Genomic DNA, 16,204 nt, shown 5'->3' with positions numbered 1-16,204 from the left:
TAAAACATGGTAGCTTTCGAAGGCTGTGCACTATTAACTTATTCTATTATTGTTGCATTTTAGGCTGAATTTTGCTATATCCTGCTCTGAAATAGTTGGCTGAAAATATGAGTTATAAATGATTCATTATTAAATACTTAAGATACTTGTTCTGGTGGCATTCAACTAAGCTTTACCCAGAATAGATCTACTGACATTAGTGAACCTCATTTAGTCATTTCAATGGGTGTTAAGGGTTAATGCCTGCCCCACCAACCTTGATAAATTATAGATTATATAAATTATAGAAAATATAAAGGAGAAACATAGTATTGGTACATATCGTTGTTGAGCTGTCCTACGTCTGTCATGTTAATAATTAACCCTTTTTTTAAAAAAATTGTATTTAGTTTAATAATAAGTTTAATAAGATAACTACAAAAAAAAATAGCAGTGAATCTACTTAGCTGACAAATACCCTAAACAAATAAACATACCATGGTGCATTTGACAAAAGAACAGGGTATTCAACGGTCAGGGTATTCAAATACAAAGGAACGTGAAATCGTTAATGAGACAGAAATACCCAGGGCAATGAGTGGTTGCCCAGTGGGAAATACAGTGGTGCCCCGCAAGACGAATGCCTCGCAAGATGAAAAACCCGCTAGACGAAAGGGTTTTCCGTTTTTCGATGCACTTCGCAAGACGAATTTCCCTATGGGCTTGCTTCGCAAGACGTTTTCGTCTTGCGAGTCTTGCAATTTTTTTCGCTCTCCCCCCCTTTTTCTAAGCCGCTAAGCGCCTTTTAGCCGCTAAGCCTTTAATAGCCGCTAAATCGCTAATAGCGCTAATCCGCTAATAGGGTTGCTTCGCAAGATGAAAAAACCGCTAGACGAAGAGACTCACGGAACGGATTATTTTCGTCTTGCGAGGCACCACTGTACAGTATGTATTCTACTTTTAAAGTATTTTCAAGATCAAGTTTAAACATAACTTACATTCACAATAGACTCCTTTGTTTGAGCCATGTCAGAAATGACCCCATCTGTAATAATGAGAAGAACAAAATACTGGGAGCCATCTTTTATTGAGGCAGCATATCTAAAACAAAACACATACAAACACAATTACAGTTTTAATATGAGAATATAAAACTTTCAGATTGCTTTTAAATCTATGTACTACAGATAGAAACTAAAAACTGAAACGAAACATTCAGAATGACAGGTAGTAGTGTGTTTTATTAACTAGGACATCATTAGAAACTGGTGTCCCCCATCTATATTTAAGAGTCCATGGCATACAATGGTCTGGCTTACATGGTAAGCCAAATTTACCTGGGGCATGTGAACCTGCAGGCTCTTAAAGAATTGAAAGCTGCTTTGCTCCTTCCTGATCCTTTTCTTGCTGAGCTAAGCCAGGGTTTGGGGCAGTGTTACATGTATTGCACATAATGTGGGCTTTTTGTGGGTGGGCCAATATAATAGTGGCCTCATGGTTTTCCTTAAGAAAACCAACTAAGTCTTCCACTCCTAAATTGCTTATGATTACCATAAGCAATATCACCAAGCTGGAGGTCAGGTATTTTTTTTTTTTTTTGGGGGGGGGGGTGCAGCAGCAGACCATCATTGCAGAAGGTAAACTTTCCTAGTATAGTGGTACCTCAGGTTACAGACGCTTCAGGTTACAGACTCCGTTAACCCAGAAATAGTACCTCGGGTTAAGAACTTTGCTTCAGGATGAGAACAGAAATCGCGCGGTGGCAGCGGGAGGCCCCATTAGCTAAAGTGGTGCTTCAGGTTAAGAACAGTTTCAGGTTAAGATCAGACCTCCAGAACGAATTAAGTTCTTAACCCGAGGTACCACTGTACCGTTCCACAACTGTCTGCACTCTCTGCTCCCAAGAAAGCTGGCCTTTTCAACCACTGGTCAGCAGAGAGAGACTTTCCTGCCTCTTCTTGGCTAAGAGCCCTGGGCCTGGGCTTGACTTCTGAGGAAGTGGCTATATATTTTCCTGAGCGGAAATGGGCAGCACCATCCCAGGGGAGTGGGGCGGGGGGGGGGGGGGAGAGACACCAAAGGAGAGCTGACCCTTTGGAGAGGACAGAAGTGCAACAGCCACCTCTGTAACATCTCATGACTGGGGTAGATTCAGTAATGTAGACTATCTTGCTAAGTTGTATCTAGTTTAATCAACCCAAGGTTTGTTTTGTTGATTCTGTTTTGTCTTTTATCATGTGTCTAGGACAATGTCGGGACACGGGTGGTGCTGTGGGTTAAACCACAGAGCCTAGGACCTGCCGATCAGAAGGTTGGCGGTTTGAATCCCTGCGGCGGGGTGAGCTCCCGTTGCTCAGTCCCTGCTCCTGCCAATCTAGCAGTTCGAAAGCATGCCAAAGTGCAAGTAGATAAATAGGTACTGTTCTGGCAGGAAGGTAAACGGCGTTTCCGTGTGCTGCTCTGGTTTGCCAGAAGCAGCTTAGTCATGCTGGTCACATGACCCAGAAGCTGTACGCCGGCGAGATGAGCACTGCAACCCCAGAGTCAGCCATGACTGGACCTAATGGTCAGGGGTCCCTTTAGCTTTTAGGACAATGTCAGCTGGGAAGAGTTGGCAGTCCCACAAGTGCAGAGATCTAGGGGAAGGGGAAGGTATACTGAGAGAGAATGGGCAAGCCAGGTGAGGGGGGAATGGGACACAGACAATTGGTGGTTATGCTTACTCAGAGGAATTTACTTAATGTCAGTAAGCTTTAAGAAAGTTTTCCCTTAACCATGATTTGATTGTTGATGGGGATGTGGAGCCTGATCTGGTTTGTATTACTGAGACTTGGGTGGGTGAGCAGGTCTTGAGGGTCAGGGAAGGGGTGTTACTTTAGTCTATAGGAACTTGATCTCTGTCTCCGGGTATCCTGTCTGCTTGAGTGGCAATCTAGAGTGTTTGTGGCTTTGCATTAGGCACTCAAGACAGATTAGGGATTCTGTTGCTTTACCACTTGCTCCCTGCCTGAGGTGGTCTGGGATATAGTCTTGAGAACCTGCAGAGCTGTTGGCCTCTCACTGAGGCCACTAAATCTGGGGTTGCCCAGGACTTCACGGCTGCCATGAAAACCATGGGGCTGTCCCAACATGTCCTAGGACCAACCCACTTGCTAGAGAGATTAGGAACATGTTAAACAGCTAATCTAAAGTTAAAAGTAAAGGGACCCCTGACAATTAACTCCAGTCGCGAATGACTCTGGAGTAAATCTTGCTTTACAGGCCAGGGGAGCCGGCATTTGTCCGCTTCCACAGACAGTTTTTCTGGGTCATGTGGCCAGCATGACTAAGCTGCTTCTGGCGAAACCAGAGCAGCGCATGGAAACGCCATTTACCTTCCCGCCAGAGCAGTACCCATTTATCTACTTGCACTGTGTGCTTTTGAACTGCTATGTTGGTAAGGGCTGGGACCAAGCAACGGGAGCTCACCCTGTTGCGGGGATTTGAACTGCCGACCTTTCGATCGGCAAGCCCAAGTGGCACAGTGGTTTAACCCACAGTGCCACCCGCGTCCCTCAAACAGCTAATATATTCCGCCCCTTTTTGTTTTTGGTGACTGACCTCAACTCAACATAAAGTCATTGTGCTGAATTTTCCCAGAATAGTTAACGTAACCATTACCTTGCTACATGATTAATAACAGGAGCAAAGTTTGTTGGTCCATAAAGCTGTACAGATTTTAGACTCATGTAGTATGCTTCCATTACACCATCTATTCCACTGCAGTAAGGATTTTGAGGGTTTCCATTCTATAAGGAAAAACACAGGGACAAAGTATTAATTCTTGCTTATAGGAATGCTGTGTATACCCCATACCCGATAGCAGGAGGCTGACACAACCACCAGTACATCTCATGATTAAAATGCAAACATATATAGCAAAAAAGGCCAATATTTTCTACAATACTCTTAAAAATTAATGAACCGGAGCACAAATGGATCCACAAATATATATATACGAGGAACCATGAAACACAGGCAAAGAGGAATTTTTAAATATATAAAATTTTAAAACGACAGAACCATTCCTTACCAAGGCAAACTCATGAGACACTCTTCCGTCTGGTGGCAATTTTGCCCCAAAACCTAGAGCTGGAAACATTTTGTCACTATCGTAGTCTTGAATTATTTCCCCTACTGCCCTCAGTGCCATTCCATAAGCATTTAGCTGGTATGGGTTCATATAATGAAGCGAGGTTGGGTGTGCAGGGTTACCTGTTGAAAGAAAGCACATTGTTGAGATGGGTTTGTGAACGCGTTGAGCAGTATGCCTTACAGTATCAATATATGATATTCCACCCTAGCTCTGTCTTAATTCAGGTATGAAATACAGTGTGTTTCCCATGAAGAATTTGGATTTAAGTGTTTGCTCTAAATATTCTTTTTTATTTGGATTATTTAGGTGTATAATGAGGCAAATTCCATAGTTTCTGGCACGCTTTGTGTGACTTTTTTTGAAGCATAGCCCTTCACAACTGCATTAGCAACAGTTTTGGATTTCCAAAAGTGGCATGGACGGCTATTTTTTAAAAAAGCTAGAATTCTCAGTTTGGTATTTTGTTCTACAGATTGTGACTGTGGTTTACAGATATACACAATATTTTTTACAACAAAAGACAGCCTAAAGAAAGCCATTTTCCCTCTCTAGAGTGTAATGGGTGGGTTCCTGGCTTGAATCCTAATTTCTGTGAGAAGAGTTATGCCCACAGAAGGTAACTTATTTGCCCCCTGGTCCAGCTGCAGTCTTCTGCACCTCCTGGGAGACCCTCTGAACAGTATTGTAATGGATATGGGAGAGGGATGAAATATAGAGGAGAACAAAAAAGTGGGGGGGGGGACACAAGGGTCTTTTTCTTCCACATAAATATTTGGATCCAAATCTTCAAAACGTATTCTCACTAGAGTCTCCACACAATAAGACAAGCAAAATGAAAAATACAATGCCAAAACAGTTCACAAATACTGTGCGGATACTCGGTTTAATATAAACAAACCAATACTTACCATTCGAAGCTGTGAAATCAATAGCCACAGTGAAATTTATTTGAGTCCTGTGAAATGAAGTAAACAGACAAATGTGAAAAAATCTGAAGATGTAAGTTGCTACATGAGGAGTAATAAATCAAGAAAAACCAATAAAATGTCACTTAGACAAATGTGCATGTTAACGATACACAGAACTGCCAAAGAGCATCAAAAAGGTTATACTATAACATTACTTTGTAATTGTATACATGCATACCTAGGAATAAGCTCCAATAAACACAACAGTGCTGACTTACAAGTATTAGCATTATTTTAAATTCTTAATTGCTTGCTTTATAAATAGTCTAAGTGATTCATCAATTTTTTAAACATAAAGCATAACAAAACCGGGGCTAGGCTAGGAGAGCATTACAATTAAAACCATAGAACAGACTCAATAAAATAGCAATAAAGAACTTTGGCAGCAAATAATCACATTCCATCAAATGCCTGGGCAAAGATTAACATTTTTACCAGGTGCCAAAAACATGTTAATGATGGCACTAGGCAGACCTCACTGGGGAGATCATTCCAAAGATAGGGAGCCACAACTGAAAAAGACCTTTTTCCTCTGTCGCCACCTTGCAAGCCTCCCTTATAGCAGACATGTACGGGATTGAAGTATTCAGTATTTACTATTCAATTGCTACCTTATATGAGTAACTTCTCTAATGCAATATGCTTAAATATCTTGAGCATCTCACAATTTAAAGGGTACATATAAATTTAAAGTAGCAGGCCACAATTAAGAAGTGACAGTGCAAATTGTTTAAAAAGGAATTACCGTATATACTCAAGTATAAGATGACCTGAATATAAGCTGAGGCACCTAATTTTAGCACACAAAACTGGGAAAACTTATTGACTCGAGTATAAGCCGGTTCACCACACCACAAACCTGGTGGTGGCGGCAGCAGCGGAGGAAGAACAAGCAGCCGAAAGGACCCTCACTTGAGTATAAGCCGAGGGGGACTTTTTCAGCATTAAAAATGTGCTGAAAATGTCGGCTTATACTCTAGTATATACGGTATCCTTTATTTGTTTTTAGGCTTAGGAAGGTTGACTTAATATGAGTTCACAAATAAATATCACCTCCATTCAACATATACCAAAATTGCAGACAGGTATATAATGGGGGGGGGGAATCCCAAAGCCTCTTTAAGGTTGCCATATGTCCTCTTTTTCCAGGACACATCCTCTTTCTCATGGGTATGTAAAGTCGTCATAGCAATCCATCGTTAAAAGTAGAAGTCAGCAAATGTATCCTTTTTCTTTTTCTCTTCAAAATATGGCAACCCTACCCTAGGTAATACAGTGGTGCCTCGCAAGACGAAATTAATTCGTTCCGCAAGTTTTTTCTTCTTGCAAGTTTTTCGTCTTGCGAAGCACGGTTTCCCATAGGAATGCATTGAAAATCAATTAATGCGCTCCTATGGAAACCGCTTGCCAGGCTGGCGGTGCGGAGAAGGGCTTTTCTCCCCACCGCAAGCCTTCAGGACAGGTACGGGAACAGAGGGGAAGGGGCGCAGCGCTTCTCCTCTGTTCCCGGGGCTTGCGGTGGGAGGAGGGTTTTTCCTCCCCACCGCCAACATTCAGAACAGCATTCTGAATGTTGGCGGTGGGAAGGAAAACCCTCCTCCCACCGCATGTCTTCAGGACAGCCATCCGAAGGCTGGCGTGGGGAGAAGGGCTTTCCGCCCCACCGCCAGCCTTCGGAGGAGCCTTCCGAAGGCTGGCTCGGGGAGAAGGGCTTTTCTCCCCACCGCCAGCCTTCGGAGGAGCCTTCCGAAGGCTGGCGCGGGGAGAAGGGCTTTTCTCCCCACCGCCAGCCTTCGGAGGAGCCTTCCGAAGGCTGGCGCGGGGAGAAGGGCTTTCCGCCCCACCGCCAGCCTTCGGAGGAGGTCCGAGGACAGTGGGGAAGACGCGCTGCGCTTCCCCGCTGTCCCGGAGATTTCCCTATGGGCTTTCGTCTTGCGAAGGAAGCCCATAGGGAAATTCGTTTTGTGAAGCGCCTCCAAAATGGAAAACCCTTTCGTCTAGCGGGTTTTCCGTCTTGCGAGGCGTTCGTCTTGCGGGGCACCACTGTACCTTTATTAGCAAAAGCTAAGGATCAAACTAGATGTTGCGTGAAATGTGTTATTTTTCTTGTCTGGCTTTCTTCTTGTTGTTAAATCACAGGTGTGGGGGCCACCAAATGCACTATGTCCTTCTGCCCCACTCCTGATTAAGATGACTATTTTGTTCTACCAGAAGCTTTCCACCCACAGCAAATAGAAGCTCTGGGGGCAACTTTTGTTGGCACTATGCTACAGGGGGGGGTGTTCCCCCCTTCTCGTGTACCACAGCCTCAATCCTAATCAGATGCTGCCATCCGCATGGCTGCCATTTGCGTGGTAGGTGAATAGTGAAGGCCTCCCCCTCCTTCCAGGCAAAGTGTGTCCGGGGGTATATAAAACTCAAGACACCCGTGTGGGTGAAAACAGGGGACAACTCTTTATTGGCTACAGGAAGGTATGCAGGGCTGGTATGTGGATTAGGTCAGGATCTGTAAACCCAGAGGACTTCCAGTGTGAAGCTTGACGTATCACCTCCAGCATGCCTGCTGGGGAATGCCATGGCAGCTGACTAGATGATGATGATGATGATTGTACCTCGGGTTAAGAACTTAATTCTCTGGAGGTCTGTTCTTAACCGGAAACTGTTCTTAACCTGAAGCACCACTTTAGCTAATGGGGCCTCCCACTGCCGCCACACTGCCACTGCACAATTTCTGTTCTCATCCTGAAGCAAAGTTCTTAACCCGAGGTACTATTTCTGGGTTAGCGGAGTCTGTAACCTGAAGCGTCTGTAACCCGAGGTACCACTGTATTATTATTATTATTATTATTATTAGCGGCTTCCAACAAAATATTAAAATATAGTAATGCATCAAACATTAAAAGTTTCCCTAAACAGGGCTGCCTTCATATGTCTTCTAAAAGTCTGGTAGTTGTTGTTCTCTTTGACATCTGGTGGGAGGGCGTTCCACAGGGCGGGTGCCACTACCAAGAAGGCCCTCTGCCTGGTTTCCTGTAACTTGGGCTTCTCGCAGCGAGGGAACCGCCAGAAGGCCCTCGGCACTGGACCTCAATGTCCAGGCTGAATAATGGGGGTGGAGACGCTGCAGGCCATGTGACTAGAATCTGGCTGGTAACCTGAGAGGAATGGTGCCACACTTCGCCCACTGAGAACTGGTGCGGCTTCTCAAGACTCATTACGTGGGTCCCCCTTATCTTTTATTCTACCCAGTGACGTTTCTACCCAAGCTGTGACAAACTGCTCCATTGAAACACCTAAGAGTCATGTGCTATTGCCTGAAAAGCGAAAACCTTTCAACCGAAGGCCAGCTCAGCAATATCAATTCACAGGAGGGGGTGGTTCTGCTCTTGCCGGACTTTCCTCTCCCCCTGCATAGCGTGATCTACCATCAACTGTCTATGAGAAGGGCAATAATAATAGAATAATATTATTTACTATGTTTTAAAAATACGTAACTTAACGGTACTTGTAATCTGCCTTGGAATGATTTGTAATGAATTTGGAATTTGCAGTGAAAGGTGGGATACAAATAACTGTAAATAAAGAAATTTAAAGCCTTTGTGATACCAGTATTATAAATGAATCACTTACCCGCCTTTAATATAATCAAGAAATGAAACTTCGGTTTCCACTAGGAAGGAAAGTAACGTTACCTGAGAGCAAGTGACACAGAACAAGTAATAAACATCAACCTTCAAAACAGCCACAAATATAGAAGTTTTTGTACTGTATTTCAGAATTATTTTAAAACTTTTCCAATATACTGAAGCAAAGATGGTTTTGTGTGGAAATGACATGTATTGGTAACCCCAACCCCACTCCACACACTTCTTTCACCCCAGCACTCACAATATCTATGAGTCTCCACATATCTTCTCTTCCAGCCTCTTTTTATACCATATTTTTCACTCTATAGGACGCACCTGACCATAGGACGCACCTTGTTTTAGAGGAGGAGAACAAGAAAAAAAATTCTCCCCCTCTCTGCTCAGTGCCCCTTCAGCGAAGCGGCAGGAGAAACGGAGCCCCTTCCATTTCTCCTCCCGCTTCGCCGAAGGATCACTGCGCAGTTGTCCCTCTCTGCTGAAGCGGGAGAGTCTTGCTCTCCTGGCTTCAGCAAAAGGAACCCGAAGCCTTTGGAGCGCAGCGCGAGTTCCCGCTGTGCTCCGGAGGCTTCAGGCAGCTATCCCTGAAACCTGGAGAGCGAGAGGGGTCGGTGCTCATCGACCCCTCTCGATCTCCAGGCTTCAGCGAAAGCAACACAAAGCCTCCAAAGCGTGGAGGGAGCGCTCCCTCTGTGCTTTGGAGGCTTCGTGTTGCTATCGCTGAAGCCAAGGAGCCTGCATTCGCTCCATAGGACGCATACATATTTCCCCTTAATTTTGGGAGGGGAAAAAGTGCGTCCTATAGAGCAAAAAATATGGTACATGCTGTTCCACTTGGCAGATTCCCTTCCACCAATTAACCTCCCTTACCAATCCTCTTATAAGAGCCAAACTATTCATATATACACTGAGCTGTGCACATGTATCTATGCATTCAGAGACTGGCTAGATCATCCCATGAATGTCACCGAGTCTGGTCAAAATTATTACCAAAGCCAAATTAAGAATTCTTTGGCTATACCTATTGTTCTGTGAGCAAAGCAAAAGATGCTGTGACCTTCTTGCTCCCAGTCTTTAGCCAGGAAAAACAATCTCTCCTTGTTTCAACAAAGTAACAACCATTTACACTTCACTTCTAAAGTGTTCAGGAAGACACAATCAGCTTCAGTTAAACCAACACTATTCAGTCCAGGAGCTTCAATCACTCACCTGTGAACTTTAACACTGGCTATTTAATTCCCAGGGAAGGCGCATTTTCGATAGAAAATGAACCACCTCATCTATAGTTTGATAACAAAAAAAGCAGGACTTCCGGGTTGGCGCCATCGCCGAATGGCGGACTGCCTCCGAGCTCCGGAGGGAGTCGGCTTGGCAGGGGCTGGGTCCTACCGCGCCGGCGACGCGGGGACCCTTAAAAACCACGGGCACGGAGCCCGTGGACATGGTGACTCGGCTGGCATCGTTATCGCCCTCCCGACTTGTGAAGGAGCCTTTTTAAAGGCTACGGATCGGGTGCCGGGGAGTGGCGTGGTGCTTTGAGTCCTCCGCTTCCCCTGCCGAGCGCAGCCGCATGCCATTCGACGGAGAGCGCTGGCTTCTTCCTTTGAAAATTTGGACATTTGGCGATAACCCGTGAGTAATTGGGTAACCGGGTACAAAAGGAGAAAAAAAAGGAATTTTTTTTCGGATTCGGCACGAGCGGGGGGGATCCAAAAAGGAAGTCAGTCCCCTCCCTGATTGTAAACATGCTAAAACAAGGACTGGGAAACCAAGATCGATTCAGAAGTTTATTGATGACAAAAATTATTAACTCCACGATGTGAATTATAAGAACTGTGCTGGAGGAGAAGAGTTGAGGGTGAGAGGAAAAAGGCAACCCCCCCCCTGGGAACCGGGGCGATTCGGAGAGCCTGGCGAAGAGAGATGGAGAATTTGACAGCTGTCAAAGGAGCTGTCAAAGCTGGAGAATATAAAGAGGATTTTGTTACAAGTTCTTTGCTGGTCAATTTTGTTACAATTTGATATAAATATGGATATAAACTGTCGGGGAAAAAGAAACAACAAATTGACTTTTGGACTAGAGGATACAAAGTTACTGCAATCCCCCTAGAGGGGTTTCGGGACATTACAAGTGTCGTACGTGGAAAACTACTCTGGGATGTGCACAGGTCTTATCTCCTGGGAAAGCTGCAGAACTGAAATACTATTTTGTCTACAGAGGTGACCATAATACAATAGAATCTTCTATTGAAGTAAGAAAGGAACTGGACGTAAGTCTTTGTCCCTGAATAACAAACCTCTGTAGAGACACTAAATTTTGGAACAAGAATGTTTTGACAGCTGAACAAGACAGAAACCTGAGAAAGCAAGAAATAAAAGAGCAAATGACTAAATACGACACGGAAAGAACAACGGGAGGAGCAACAAATGATTAAGGAAAATTAAAGGCCTCTATTAGACTGGATTTTTGAAGTTAAATATTATTAAAACAACCAAATCTAAAGAAACCGGCAAGATGGACTGAGAAAAATTTGGCTGTGGACTTAAGATCTCCAGGCCGACAACATACAGACAAATGGACATGGGGAATCAAAACCGGGGAAGGGAGGGGGAATCCTAGAATCCAAAGGCTATGTAACCAACTTTTTGAACTTTTCTATATTTTCTATCTTATATTCTTTATAACTTTGATCTTATATGTTTTTGTTTTTTCTTTTTTTAAGAAAGGGGGAACTCGTGGAAGGAAATGAGAGCTGATCTTGGGGGGAAAATTTTGTTCTATTATAAGACGAGGAGTGATGTTAAGATTGTGTAAATTTAAATTGGTTTATGAGTAAAATATATTAGGCTTAAATTGGGAATGAGAGCTTGTGGAACTAACTTAGGGAAAGGGGAATACAGTCGGGAGGGGAAGGAGGAAGTCCCAGAAAGAAGGCTATGAAAAGAAGGGTCTAAATTTGTTTCTCTTTTTCTTTCTTTTCTTTATCTTTCTTATTTTTCTTATTCTGTTATTATTGGAAATTTTAATAAATATGATTATAAAAAAAATGATAACAAAAAAAGCAAATTCTTCTCATAACACAACACCTGTCTTATTTAGAGAAGTTCTTGCCCAGATAACGCTTACTTAGATATATCTCACTTCAATATGTGCTGGGAAGGATAGAAAAACAATAATGAAGAAATGATTTACTTAACTGTTCCTGAATTAACATATTTTTTCTTTTTTGCCCTTTTCTTTGGGTTTATAACCTAGAAAAGAAAATGCAGGCACATTAATTTTTCTGCTTGTCAACACAAAATATTTTTAAGACTTTTTTTTTTTACTCTGCCGTGCTCCCTGCTTCTAAACTCTACCTTCATTGTGCCAATAAAGGCTGAATGAATGAACTCCATCATCCCTACATGCACATTTCAGACACCTCCCTAACCCAGCACAACCCATTTGACAGGGAAATGTGTATGGCCCAGGCAAGGACCCGAGATGCATTTTGTTGCTGCTCACATTAATGTGTACATCAGGGCAAACTGATACTAAAAGATTTTATAAGGAATGCTCCCTGTTTTCCATCACCCCCATCTTCCTCACTGACTTGTAACAGAGGCAGTCATTCCACTAGCTGAGCTAAAAAGCCCTTCACTGGATTGAATAAAAAATAGTGTTCCACCCATTCTTGTCACTGGAATCAATCTTATTAGTGGCAGGGAAAGAAACATTCAAAGGAAGCCTTGTTCATGTCTAGGGGCACGCAGGAAGAAATGAGTGAGGCTTGCAGGGAGGCAAAGCATAAGGGGAGCTCAGTTTGAATTTATGTCGGCTTTGCTATCAGGGGATAGATAAGTTCTGCAGAGTTGTCTTCCAGTCTGGTGGGTAGAAGATGGAAGTGGCTGGGAGGGCAGATAGAAAATGAAATACAGCCATCTGTTCTGTGCTACTCTTGCCATTGCTTAAAATTGTAAGAGTTGAATAGCTTCCTCCGTTTACTGTTCCTTAAATTCACATTCCCAAGAGATATTGAACCCCATCTGTTGCTTCTTTGTTGGCAGCCATGAATCACTGTAAATCCCATCAGGTGTGATTGCCCCAGAAAATTCCCTACCCTGGACACCTCCTGTCCTAAGTTGGTGTTCTCCCCAGATGTTTTGGAATACAACTCCCATCAGCACTGACCAGCATGATCAATGGTCAGGGATAAAAGGAGTTGGGGGCACTGCATTTAGTATGGCTCCCCTATATTGCTCTTCTCACTGCATTTTTTCATATTCTCTTTGATGTCTGGAGTTTTTCTTTTTGAGGAAGTCATCCTTGGTTACGTCTCTTGTTGAGACTTCCTTCTCTACTGAGCATAACTGCCGCCCTTTGTTTCTAAACTCTTGAAGCTGGCTGTACTTGCACACTGTTTAGAATTCATATCTTCTAATGTGCTTTTTGGATTTTAACCAATCTGATTCCTATCCTTGCTTTAATTTCTATTAATGATTTTCTTTTACCATCTGAAAAATGTCACAAAATTTTCAGTTTGCTTGTGATCATATCTTTCCTTTACTTTTGATACCATACTATTATTTTGCAATATTTGTATAAACTTGGTTTCCTAAATTCTGATATTTCATTTTACTTCCTTATCACTCTAACTGCTCTTGATACTTCTTTTTCTGCTTCGTGTCTTCCATTTACTACTGTATGTACTCTGCTTTCTAAACTGAAACCCTTATTCTGATGCTCTCTCAACCTATCTTGCATTCTTTTGCTATTTTCATTTTCAAGTTAGTGATTTAAAGTTATATTTTTCAGTTCCAGATTCTACCTCATCTTCAATTACTCATCTCACTGCATGTCTTCCTTTAGTTCTTTTTGGATGATTTCTCACTTTCTTCAGTTGAATTTCTTGGGAGACTGGTTTTCTTAAGTTTCTTCCTTCAGCTTCTTATTTGGTTCCTTTAACTCTATCTCCTCCTTCACTCACCAGAAACTGGATGTGATTTTTTAAAACAGACACTTACCTAGTTCAGTTGCAGATCTAGGCACATTCAGTATCATATCATCAACTGGTTAACACTTTTAAAATATGCTCTTTTATCTCTAATGATACTGCTAAAATGCTTGCTTATTCTTTTACTTCATCGAGGCTTGGTTACTGTAATATATTTTTTGTTGATCTTCCTTTATCTCATCTGTATCTTCTTGAATCTATTTTTCACTCTGTAATCTTTCAATTTTTGCCTATAAACATTATCATTTATCATCTCTTCTTTTTGCATTGACTCACACAACTTACAAAGCAAGGTCCACAGAATACAGAAAGCTAAGCTAAGCTGAGCTGAATAGGTCCACCCTGGATGAGACAGAAAAACAGACCAAATGAGGGCAGGAAGGAGCTGAACTCCACTCTAAACGTTTCCTGCCTTGATGAAAGGTAGCAAATAAACACCCATGTGATGGCCTGCCGCCTATTGAAAATTTACTTATTTTTACAACATTGCACTTTGCTCTTTTCTTAATTTTAAAAATATACTTTTCAGAGGTTAGAGTTCCTCTGATACATCTATTTTACACCTCCATCCTCTTTCCTTAGCTACACCTCATATTTGAAACTCCATACAGTCATATAATTCAGTCACTCTCAACCTCTAGACATTGCTATTGGCCAGGTATTTCACTTTTAACTTACTACTAATGTCCCTTCCTTTTTCTCCCTTTGGAAGTGGGAAGAGAGTGGGAAGTACAGAGGTGACAGGGGTGGAAAGAGTATCTCTTCCCCAATTCCTTTCAACTAGACTGACTTTCATACCTGAGCTATTGAACAGAAAGCAGTGGAAATAATAATAATAAAATACCAGAAAGGAATGTGTCCCTGAGATTAAGAGTTTCATCCTCTACCAAGGGAGCTATCCTTTACACGACGTATACAGGTTCAATAACTATGTTGAAAACTCAAGCTATATAATAAAATGGTGTTTATCTTTATAAAATAAACCCACAAATATATTGACTGCATTTCTAGAAAGTGTGTTCGCACACTTTGACTTCTGGATTTTATGCAGATTTTCTGCTTTGTATTACTAAAAGATAGGTGGTTAAACTATATAGTGCTGGCCCATATTACAAAAGGGCACATAGACAATTCATGATGTTTATTACCTGTACTTGAGGATATATAAAAATCTACTGTTACCTCATAGACATTAAACTGCGACTGTCCTCTAGATAGCTCCCTATAACTTGTTGTGAATTCTCCAATGAAGTCATGACTAGGAAACAAAAACAAACAAAAATTCAGATTAGCGGATAAACTGTATTATTGTAGGTCAAGGTGTGAACAAAATGCTAGCTAACACTTCCCAGTACAAGAGGCATTTTAGGAATTTGTCTAACGCCCCACAATTTGGCGCTCTGTTTTATAGTTGAAAGTTTTTCATTGCTCCATGAAATTCACTAATAGGCTCCTGTTATCAACCAAACCCAAGCATTAGGAAATATTTTTTATCTGGTTCATTATCTACATGATTACATACCATTTCCCCACAAAATGTGCATTGTTATTTTTTCACAAAGTGGAGTTAAAAGCATTTTTAAAACCCTCTCCCGTGTCAAAATGCATAATGAAGAGGTTTGGTATACATCAGATTGCAAAATAACCATGTGTACAATCAATAAGGGAGTGGCTCAGCAGACTCATGTTATTTCCTGCAAGCACACACATTCCTACATTAAAGCTTTTAAGCACAGGAAAAACTGGTATAAAACTCCAAAAGCTGCCCAAATAGTCTATGCGTATATACGCCATACAATTACTTTTGAACAATTAATGCTGTGCAATAAAAAAATTACCTTCCATCTCTATCCCAGTCGTATACTTCAATCTTAATTGTTCTGAAGAGAAACAAATAAAACACAGAAAAAGCTATACACATATACTAAAAAACTTGTCAACAGAAATAAATGAGTAATGTACTTTACTACTTGTATTTTTCATTTCCATATCTAATTATTAAATTGATAATCACAATTACGCCTTTTTTGTAAAAAAAAAAGTGATTAAAACAAAGGAGAATATAATTTATTTGTAAGCATTTCCGGCTGCATTTCTAACAGATAGGTGCTCAAGGCAACACACCATAACATCTAAAAGCCTCAATAATAAAAATTCATTTAAAAATTAACCACTATACTCAACAGGTCCCAGCAATGCATGGGTAGGTTTTATTGTGAAAAGTGTGCAAGGTGAATAACCTGGAAAAGGGAGTTCTGTAGTGCTGGTGCCACAATGGTGAAGCCTTGCTCCTCCACAGTTAACAAGATCATACGGATCAGGATAATCACAGAATATATAAACATTAAACAAGGAAATGAGAATAAACACCATGGATTTGGAACAACTTTCATTGCAAATTCAACTGGCCATAACTCCATGATAGAGCAAATGTTTTGTAAGCCCAAATTCACAATTGAATCCACAGTATCCTGAGGTGGGACT

At 41.8% G+C, this 16,204-nt stretch overlaps 1 protein-coding gene across 5 annotated transcripts in view; it reads right to left on the bottom strand.

Moving 5' to 3' along the window:
• CPNE8 (copine 8) overlaps positions 1 to 16,204 on the bottom strand; it is a 62,742-nt gene that overhangs the window by 7,033 nt on the left and 39,505 nt on the right. For all 5 annotated transcript variants that reach the window (XM_082239699.1, XM_082239700.1, XM_082239702.1 and 2 more), the window contains 8 exons: positions 15,559 to 15,600; positions 14,903 to 14,978; positions 11,925 to 11,978; positions 8,713 to 8,774; positions 5,023 to 5,069; positions 4,052 to 4,233; positions 3,640 to 3,767; positions 978 to 1,080 (listed from right to left, as the gene is read on the bottom strand). In XM_082239699.1, coding sequence (XP_082095825.1) covers positions 978 to 1,080; positions 3,640 to 3,767; positions 4,052 to 4,233; positions 5,023 to 5,069; positions 8,713 to 8,774; positions 11,925 to 11,978; positions 14,903 to 14,978; positions 15,559 to 15,600 — 694 coding nt within the window. The remainder of the gene's footprint in view (positions 1 to 977; positions 1,081 to 3,639; positions 3,768 to 4,051; positions 4,234 to 5,022; positions 5,070 to 8,712; positions 8,775 to 11,924; positions 11,979 to 14,902; positions 14,979 to 15,558; positions 15,601 to 16,204) is intronic.

This window comes from Podarcis vaucheri (assembly GCF_965113315.1).
Source record: "Podarcis vaucheri genome assembly, chromosome: 10".
In the NCBI taxonomy this organism is placed as follows: Eukaryota; Metazoa; Chordata; class Lepidosauria; order Squamata; family Lacertidae; genus Podarcis; species Podarcis vaucheri.
This window is presented reverse-complemented; position numbering and strand designations above follow the sequence as displayed.